Source organism: Chamaea fasciata, unplaced genomic scaffold, assembly GCF_029207755.1.
Source record: "Chamaea fasciata isolate MVZ Bird 193981 ecotype frontalis unplaced genomic scaffold, bChaFas1.0.hap1 SCAF_26, whole genome shotgun sequence".
NCBI lineage: Eukaryota > Metazoa > Chordata > Aves > Passeriformes > Sylviidae > Chamaea > Chamaea fasciata.
Window position 1 is genome coordinate 1,178,141 of NW_027094111.1, and position 10,020 is coordinate 1,188,160.

The 10,020-nt window shown below is 51.8% G+C and overlaps 1 protein-coding gene across 4 annotated transcripts; it reads right to left on the bottom strand.

Moving 5' to 3' along the window:
- Nucleotides 1–2,784: 2,784 nt before the first annotated feature.
- On the bottom strand, nt 2,785–8,627 carry NCMAP (non-compact myelin associated protein). 4 transcript variants are annotated; one of them, XM_066204623.1, is made up of 4 exons: nt 8,543–8,627; nt 4,030–4,124; nt 3,817–3,901; nt 2,785–3,376 (listed from the first exon to the last, which is right to left on the bottom strand). In XM_066204623.1, the coding sequence occupies exons 2-4, from the start codon at nt 4,112–4,114 to the stop codon at nt 3,235–3,237; spliced, it is 312 nt and encodes a 103-aa protein (XP_066060720.1). In that variant the 5' UTR covers nt 4,115–4,124; nt 8,543–8,627; the 3' UTR covers nt 2,785–3,234. The 4 variants fall into 4 exon arrangements, with proteins under 4 accessions (XP_066060720.1, XP_066060721.1, XP_066060723.1 ...); XM_066204624.1 differs by having other exon boundaries at nt 8,529–8,594; XM_066204626.1 differs by lacking the exon at nt 8,543–8,627 and adding an exon at nt 7,550–7,581.
- Nucleotides 8,628–10,020: the final 1,393 nt, after the last annotated feature.

A 10,020-nucleotide genomic window follows, 5' to 3' on the forward strand; every position in this document is an offset into this window, starting at 1 on the left:
CTCAGCCGGGCCGGGGGTGGGCGGGGAGGAAAGGCGGGCGGGGCGCGCGGGGGTGGGCGGGGCCAGGCGCGCGCGGCGCAGGTTCTCCGTCCGCCGCCCGCTGATTGGCGGAGGGTCGGCGCGCGCGCGGGAGCCGGGCCAATGGGAGAGCGCGGCTGCTCCGGCGCGCGCGGGGGTGAGCGGGCGTGTGAGCCGCGCTCTCGCGAGGTGTCGGCCTTTGCCGCTGTTGCCGTTGCCGGCATCTCGCGAGATCTCGGCTGCCCTCACGGCCGCAGCTCCCTCAGGGCCGGCGGTGGGGCCGGGCCGGGCCGTGAGGGCACAGCCGCCTCAGCCCCCGGCAGCGACCCCTCGGCCACGGCCCCTCGGCTCCTTCCCGGCGTAACGGATCCCTGGGAAGGGCTCTGAAGCGGTCAAAGAATCCCCAGAGCAGTTAGGGTTGGAGATCATCCAGTCCAACCTCCTGCCCAACAGGGTCACCTGGAGCAAGTGACACAGAAACACGTCCAGGTGGGTTTGGGATGTCCCCACAGAGGGAGACTCCAGCCCTCCCTGGGCAGCTGTTCCAGGGCTCTGCCACCCTCATGGAAAGAAGTTCTCCCTCATGTGGAGGTGGAAGTCATTGTCGTTTATTTTATGGCCATTGCTCCTCGTCTTGTCACTGACAAAGCCTGGCACCATCCTCTGACACCCCTGAGAGATGTTTTATGGATTGATGGGATCCCCTCTCAGCCTTCCCTCCTCCAGAATAACCAGGCCCAGCTCCCGCAGTCTCCCCTCATGAGGGCGATGCTCCAGACCCCAAAACCATCTTTGTGGCTCCACTCGTCCCCCTCCGGCAGCTCCTTGTCCTTCTTGACCTGAGCACAAGTCCTGAGCTGTCCACCCCGTCCCACTCAGGACAAACTGATGTGACCAGTGTAGGTCACTGATCTGAATGGCTCCCGGGCTGAATTACAGATGCGTTTTTGGGAAATAAATCGGTTATGGCGCTCAGGAATAAAACCCAAGGGAAATGATCATATTTTATCTGCTTAGACTTGTAACGATCTGAGTTTTGCACAGCCAAACCTGGGACAGGGCTCCACTCGGCTGCTCACCAGCCCTGGCACCGCGGCTGAGGGAATTCAGTGAAGCCGTCAGCTAAAGTTGGAATTGCTTTATGAGTTTGTTGAGAAACCCGAGGGAAGGCAGGAGGACACTAGGTGGAGCTCCGCTCTCTCTGCTGGGTTAAGGAGGATGGAAATAAGGGGGGAAAGCTGAGTTTTGGGGCCAGGACTTACCCAGCGGAGAGAAATGAAACATTTTACCAGAGTATCTGGCTCAGTGAAATTCCAGCAGGAGGAGCCGACCTGCCGAAGATCCTGCAGAACTTTTAGGAGGGAAAAAACCAAGCGTTGATTCTTACAAGACAGAGCCAGCTGAAGGGGAGCATTCCCAAAATCTCTGTGTGTTTGAAAGTGGAACCTGGGGGCCCAAAGCAGGACAGGTTGGATCAGCCCTGAGGCAGCTGCTGTTACAAGGGCAGGGAGAGTGTGGGATTGTTCCTGGAAAGCTCAAATCCACAGCAAATGGCACAGAGCAGGGATTTTTCTTTCTGGAGAGGGTGGTTTTTGCCTGCTCAGCATGAGCTCTGGGTTTTGCTGCCAGGAGGGGTTGTGGGGCCTCCCAGGAGGTGCCAATGTGAGGCAGATTTTACTGGTGTTTGGATTTTTCAGCTGGAGCAGTGCTGGTGTGGTCACAGCAGCCAGTTCTGCTGCCAATAATAGTCATTCTGTGAGACTGGAACTGCTTGCAGTAGTTCTGCATGTGAGCTTCGTTGGCTTGAAATGAAGCAAATGGAAAGGAAACTAAATTTAGTTTAGTTAGGTGGGTCTGGCTAGAGATGTTAAAAACAACAGCATTTTAAGTTGGGCTTAAATTTCCTAAAAATCTTGATTTTGATCCCGGGGAACTGCTCGGAGAACATCCAGAGATACCAACAGAAAATCAACTCCTTTATATTTTTTTGGAAAAAAAAAATTAGATGTGCATCTGCTGTCCCTTCTGAATTATTAAATCAATCCTCCCTGCCACAAAAAATAAGGTAGAGACCCAGGATAAGAGAAATATTTACAAGGAGATTCAGAAACTTCACAAACAGCTGTCTCAATGTTTGGTTTGGAATCCAAACCCTGCTCCAGTTTCAGCCAGAAAAGAATATTGCAAAGTAATTGAATTTAGTTTCTGCACAATAAAAATTAGCAGTTAGTTAAACTGACCTGCTCAAGAGATCCAAACCGATTGAAAAAAAACCAAAACCTAATAAAATCTCAGACAATCTGCCAGTGAGTGTGTGACAATGCTGCTCTGTGCTCCCACCCCGTGGGCTCTGAGTGTCCCTGGGAATTCCTTTGTGTCACTGCTGCACACCCACAGCCCTCAAACTCACACAACAGCCTCGCTTTGGGCTGGATTCGAGAAGAAAAAATCACTAAAAATAGTTGGGCTGCAGCAGAGGACAAAGCCTTGCAGGGTGAGTGGCTGCACAGAGCCTCCCTTGCTTTATCCAGGCGGATTTTTTTCTATTTCCATGCTTATTTTTTTTTTCAGATTTTGTGTAAGACAAAGCATTCTAACACAGCTCCAGCCATGAACCTGAATTGAGAGTGAAACCCCTCAGGCACCGAGTTCCTTTGGAAATGGAGAGTTACAGAGTTTATAGAAATAGTTAAAAATACTTGAAAATAAGAAGTAACTTTTTTTTCCCCCCTCAACCCATACATATGTGGCATTAGAAACATGGAATATGAGTAAAGATAAATACAATTTTAATACCTCCTGTACTACCCATGAGGTATAAAACCACAAACCTCTTCTGTGTCACTTGTAACAAACTCAGTTTGGGGCATGTCCAGACTTTTCCTCCTGTCTATCAGCAGCACAGAGAGGGTTCAAAGTCTCTGAGGAAGCCAAAGCTCCACAAAACCTGGGCATCTTCTCTCCTTGGTTTATCCAGACCCAGAAGAGGCCTTGCTGCCATCCTGATGATTCCTAGAGCTCCACCTGTCATTTCAGTCATAGGAAAAGTGTCCAGCCCTCTGGTTTTTCCTCCCAAAGATCCAAACCAGGATTTAAATCAGTTTACAGAGTGTGTAACAGCTGATTGCTCTTCCCAGTGCAGCTGTGCTTTGGAGTCCCAGGCCCATGGGATAACAATTCCATCTCTTCCCTGGCAGGAAGGACGAGCATTCCCAGTTACCTGCTGTGCAGGTGGATGTCCACAGGGATGAAGGTGACCGAGGGCTGCTGGGCCAGGCTGTGGCCCTGGGGCCCCACAGGAGGTGGCACTGCCAGCTTGGAGGGTTTGGGCTCCAGCTCCCGCCGCACTCGCATGCGCCTGCCAAAGGTAAAAGGGGAATTGTTGGCACCTGGGCTGGTCTCTGCTCTCCCAGGGTCACTTTTGGGGAGGCTCTCACACAACCCGGTCAAACCAAGCCAGGGTTTCATCCCAAAGGGGGCAAAAGTCCTCCCAGAGCACGTGAGCTCTGAGGAGTGAGGAATCGGGCTCCCCCTCTGGCAGCCTTGGTGCACACTCAGACCTTCCCTGCATCACCAGGAATCCCTAAAAAGAGCTCCCACCAGGCAGCCCCCATCAAGGAGCCCTTTGTGCTTCCTGTGACCCAGTCACAGTGAGATTCAGTACACTGCAATCAGCACTTTAGTGCTTAAATTGTCCTGGTAATTTCAGCAACAAACCCTGAAATGCTCTGTTAGCTGAGAGCTGGGACTGTGGTTCATCCTGGTTTGACTTGGGGACTCCAGGACTTGGCCACGTACCTGTTGTATGTTTTCAGGATGAGCAGAACCACTGTGAAAATAATAATCACCCCCACCACGATGGCAGCAACTATTGCTCCAGAACCTGGGAGAGAAGCAGGAAGGGGGAAAAAAAGCCATATTTACAAAGTTGTCACTGCAGTGTTTGAAGTTTGATAAGTTCAAAGTCCACTTTAAAACCAAAAAAAGCCACCACCCCACTCCTTTCCTTACTTTGATAGAGACTTTGTTCTTGAGACTTTGTGGTCACATTCACTGAGAGCTGAGTGTTATTGGTCAGTGGCGTGGCCGTCGTCATCTTGAGTCGGCTGCAGAGGGGAAAAAGGAATGAATTCCTAAATTATTAACCCAAATTTCACACTGCTAATCAGGCAACTGCCCACCAAAGGCTCACTGAACTGGAGTTCTTCATATTTTCATTGTGGTGGAAACCTGTCCCTGCTGAAGGAATGGAAGTTGGTACAATGGAAACGCGGGTACAACCTTGAGCAGTTTGCCTCAAAATATCCCCTGGTCAGTGCTGATAGGATAAAATGAGATATAAACACAACAGTGTATTTTAAATACTTTAACGTGGCTGTGGCAGGAGGTTGTGAGTTCAGCCCAGTGGCAGCTCAGGTCTGTTTTTGTAAGGGGATGAACTTCCAAGGGCACAGCTGAGAATATGCCTGTGTTTTGGTGGGTAAAACTGCATCTGGAAAGAACAGCTGGCATGTTTGCTGGTTTTAGAAGGGTTTTCCAAGTGTCCCTGGAAACCTGAGCCATTAAAGGGCTCCTTCAGCCCGACAGGGGTGTGAGCACCACTTCAAAGAGCCTCTGGAACCAGCTCAGCTCCCAGTCCCAGAGCTGAGACACTCCAACTGCCCCTTGAAAAGTAAATTATCCTTCAGCACTTGATATGAAACTGAGTTTCCCACTTCAGATGCTGCCCAGTTCAACCAGGCAGGACTCTGCTGCTTCACTGGGATATTGTGTGTCGTGGTAACTTTAATTTTACACAGTACAGGATAAACAATGGCCAGAAATAATTCAGTGGAAATCAGTTGGTAATAAAAACTAATACCAATTAAAAACTTGTGGGGCAGGTCAGTGAGGAATGAGAGGGATCAGGAAGCAGCAGGAAGGGAAGTGGTTGGTGTCTGACTGGGATGCAGGATCAGAACTGCAAGGGCCACTCCTCAAATACTTCGATCCCCTCATGTTAAAAGTTTGTTTTTCTTCTTTTAATGTAAAAGCCAAACTAACTTTGCCCCAAGCCTGTAACTGGGTTATTCTCCTGTGAGTGAATGATTCCTTTGTTTAGCCAAGGCCGAGTTAATTCAGCAACATGAGCATCAGCTGAAATATTTTGTGTTTAGACTCTGGCCAGCCCTATTGTCCACCTTGTGGCTCCTGACAAGGGCAGTGCAAATGCCAGACCTACAGAAGCCTTTTTTCCCTCCTCTGGCTACCAAAAATAAAAACTCCAACTAAATCAGGCTGAATATTTTAACATTAAGCCACGAAATACTGATCCTTCCTACCTTCCTTCTGGGTCAAAGCACCTTGGGAATGGGGAGCTGTCTGTGCATGAGTCACCCAGACCCAAATGATTTTTGTCGTCGTAGCGAAACCGCCTGTTTACGAAAGGGATTAATTCATTTATCCAGCAGGCTGCACCAATCTGAGGTGCAGCCTGAAGACTGCATCAGGCTGGGCTTTTTCTGCTTTGTGTAGCAAGTCAGGAGGTCCAAGGCCTGTGTCTCCAGCCAGGGTGGAAGGTGCCAGTCCTCCTGACCTGGAGTCCCAGCTCCATTCCTGCCCCGTGGATCAGCAGGATACACCTGACCAAGCCTCTGCTGCAAGAAAGACCCAGCAAAGCCCAGAAAAACCCACAGGAACCTACTGATTTTCAGCCTGGATCCTTCTCTGTTCAGAAAAACGTTTGGAAAATCAGGAGTGCTGGATAAAAACCATTCAGCTGGGGAGAAGAAGTGGACTTTGATACAGTAATCACAGGACATTCTTTGTCCATGACACAGGGCTGCACTTCCCCCTGTGCACACACACCTGCCTGGGCTCTCAGAGCCTCTCATTCACCCTCACTCTCCACACTGCTGGTTATTTTTGCATCCCCACGTTGCGGGACTGGAAATGTTTCCATAAAGTTCAGCTTTGGGCTCGTTTCCATTTCAAACACCTTGGCAGATACAGGGGATAGGTTGTTCTGGCACAAGTGGGAGCAATGCCCCCTTTTCTAAAGCCTCCCCCCGCTGCCCCTGCCCTGCTGGGCCGGGTTTGTTTGTGAGGAGATGGGGATCAGAGCTCACCTGTCAGCAGCCCCTGGCAATTACAGCAGAGGGGCCACAGGGAACAGAGGGGTTTGTTGGAGTTTTTCCAGGACGGCTGGGCTTGGAGAGGCAGCTCCCTGCCAGGGAGGGCAGGTGCTGGTTAGGAGGACACAGATTCAGTGCTTTCACCTGGGAAAAGGTGGGGTTTGCATGGAACTGGGTTATTCCTGCTCTCACCTTCCCAGCAGCCCGGGAGCACCGCCAGGGATCGAGGCAAGCTGTGATTTCAGAGAGTAATAAAAACACAGCGTCCTTCAGTGAGACCTGAACGTGCCTGGGTTTACCTTGAGAGGCTCCAAAGAGGGAGCAAGGAGGAAAGAAAAGCCCAAGTTCAAAGTGGCCTGAGGCAAACAACCCTCCCTGTGTGAGCCTGGGTGTCCCCATGTCAGGGCAGCACCTTTACATAAGTGTTTTCTCAGGTTCTGGCATGAGCTGCCCAGGTTGAGCTGCTGGTAAAACAGATTTAAAGCAGTTCATTGCCTTGCCAAGAGACAGTGGCACAAGCTGTAGGCAGCTCTGGGCAGTAGCAGCACCAACTAAAAACCCCTCAGTAATTCTACCTGCCCAAAGCCCCTCAGCTCCCTACAGGTGACAAGAAGTGACAACCGGACCCCCAAAAGGAATGCCTGGAAATACAAATTTGGTAGACTTTTTTCACTGGCTCACCCAGGAGCAGTGTCTAAATCAGACTGTGAACTGAACATTGGCCAATTCTAACTTTTATTTTTCTTTTTGCCTTAAAATTCTGGGCCACACACACTTCTCCTCCCCCTCAGTGAATGCCGTTATTCATGGGAATGACAGGAACTCCACCACGTTCAGATCCTAAAACCACTCCAGACCCTTCAGGGATATGCAGGATATGGAAGAAAACAAGCCAGAGGTATTTTCCCACTGGTCCCAGGCCAGGATCTAAGGCACACTGGGCTCAGGAGACTGGCTTAGACACTTGGGAAATATCCAACAGAACCAGGATTTGGACTTAAAATGGGAAAAGCCCCCAAGCTCCACCTCACTGCTGGAGCTCGGCCGCTCAGAGCTTGCCTAAGGCAACCTGTTGAATGTGTGGGGCACCTTCCGCTCTGCAGGGCCCTGAAGACACCCACAGCAGCTGACACCTCACACTTGCAGCCTGTTCTCCTCCAGAGCCCTTGGCAAACCCTCAGTGCCCCACTCTGGCACCCACAGAGGGACAATAGCTCTGTCAGAGCCCGAAGTCACTGGGCTCTGCTCTGCCTTTGTCTCCTGGTCTGTAATCGCTAAATCAAGCCCTGCTGCCCACCCAGCACAATGCAGCCCATCAGTGAAAGCTGTTTACAAAGAGCTACGCTTCCTTTAGCACGGACTTCCTGGGGCATTAAATACATTAATTACCAGGAAAAACCAGAAATCACCATTCAAACCTGTCAGCAGCTTCAGCGTGTTCCCAAATAAAGCAAGCAGTGTCGTTTTGTTCTGTGCTGGAGACACTCAGTGAACTGTAACACAATGCTCTGAGCTTTCGAGTTCCTTTCCTGTTAAATATTACTCTGCCAGCTCTTTCCAGCACACTGCTCAGCAGATTGGGAAAGAGGAAAAAAAAAAAAAGCATGCAACAAAAAAACCCCAAAACCACAAACAAATAACCACCAACAAACCCATATTTATAGTGCCGGGGTTGAATAAGTCAGGACAAGAGATTCAGCGTCCCCAGTGATGAAAGGACACCGCCGGCGATGGAATGAGCTTTCAACAGCCGCGCTGGGTTCCCTCTCCCGGGAGGAAACCGCGCCAGACCAGTCCCAGTCCCAGTGCCGTCCCTTTAGGGCTCCCCATTAATGGAACAACTGCTCAAGCACCATTTGAACAGAAAAACGTGCGAGGATATCTGCTCTCTATTTCTTTTTGCTTTAGAGGTATCGATAAAGAGCTCGCGTTCCCCGTGGTACATCCACGGTACGAACCCGGAGTAACCGCGCTGCAACCACCGCTTGCACCGGCGGCAGAAAGGAGCTGAACTTTGGGGCAGAAAGGAATAGAGCTTTGGGGGAGAAAGGAACAGAGCTTTGGGGCAGAAAGGAACAGAGCTTTAGGGCAGAAAGGAGCGGAGCTTTGGGGCAGAAAGGAGCAGAGCTTTGGGGGAGAAAGGAGCAGAGCTTTGGGGGAGAAAGGAACAGAGCTTTAGGGCAGAAAGGAGCGGAGCTTTGGGGCAGAAAGGAGCAGAGCTTTGGGGGAGAAAGAAGCAGAGCTTTGGGGGAGAAAGGAACTGAGCTTTGGGGGAGAAAGGAGCGGAGCTTTGGGGCAGAAAGGGACAGAGCTTTAGGGCGGAAAGGGACAGAGCTTTAGGGGCAGCAAGGTTACAATTATCCCCCTCCAAGAGCGGTTCCTACCCCCGACCCTCACCCGGCGCTACTCACGGAGGATGCTGCGGGCTCGGGGCTCCGGCGCTGCCGCAGCGGCTCCCGGCTCCCTCCGCCCGCCGGGGCTGCGGGGCTCCCCCGCCGCCGCCCCTTCCCCAGCCCGGAGCTGCCCAGCCCAGCCCCGCTGCTGCCGCGGGGAGCCCGCTGCCGGCGCGGCGGGAGCCCCGGCACAGCCCCGCCGCCGCAGGTGCCTCCCCGGGGCCGCCCGGCCCGGCCCCCGGCGCCGCCTCCCCGGGCCCGTGAGCGGCTGCGGTGCCCCCGATCCCGCCGGGCAGCGGCTGGGGGGATGGAGGAGCCTGGGATAGACTCCCCCGTCTCACAACGGGAGTTCCAGGCTTTGAGAGCAGCCCGGTTTCTGCGGCTCTTCGATGCCCAAAGGTCTCTCCGGCACTTCGGGAGAAGGATCCCAAGCGCATCCAGCCCAAAGACGGAACGAGTGGTTTTGTCCACTCCTCAATGGAATCAAAAGAATCAAACTCATAAGGAATCCTCGCCTTTAACCTGTACCCCGTTGGCTTTATCCTGCAGAGAAGCGTGACTGCAGTCCCTGTCTGGATTTTTCCTGTGGACATCACACTTTACAAAGGGACCTGTCCCCTGCGTGGACCTGATGCTGCTCCCATGGGAAACCAGAGAACCACAGGAACAAGCCACAGCTCTCATCAGGTCCATTCATGGTTTGGGGCTGTCGAGCTGCTGTGCAGATGTTTCCCCACGTTCTCCATTTCAGCTGCAGCCAGAGCCACATCTCCCACCTCCCTGAGAACCTGAACCAGGATAAAACCTGCTCCTTACAGAATCCTGCCTCCACATGGAGGACAGCAACAGGGGGATCCTGATGGTCCATAAACATTTGCAGTGGATTTCTTGGCAAGAGCAGAGTCCAGTTGGGCTGAAAACTGAGATCCTTCCTTACCTTGCAGCTCATCCTTTCCTCTTACAGGAACATCTGTGCCCCTAACACAGACCATGCTTCACTTTGGTGTCCACCATGGGCTGGTTTCTACTGAACCCACAGAACACAACCACAGAGGTGTTTTCACCAGAGACCAGAGTTTCCAGATCCAGTTATTTAGCAATCTTTTTGTACAGCTCCAAAGACCCACATTAGTCACTTCCAGCTCAATCCCACAGAAGCCTATGCAGCTCCTTAAAGCCCCAGACTGAAATCCCAGCAGGGATTACTCACCAATCATCTTTCCAAAGGAATAAATTTCACTTGATTGATTTCCTTACAATGACTGTCCCATGCTGCATAAACAAGCAGGAGCACGAGGCTCTCCCGGGAACAGGAGTGGTTTTCCAGCCACAAACCTTCCCTGGGCTCTATCTCTGGAGAGCAGAAGGGGCTTCTTTCAACACTCAACAACCGTAACTGGGAAGAGGTATGAATGTAAGTTAATAAAGATAATTAATAACTCCATTTAAGTAGTACAGGAAGGGAGGCACCAGCCCCTGTGACCGTCAGGCAGCCC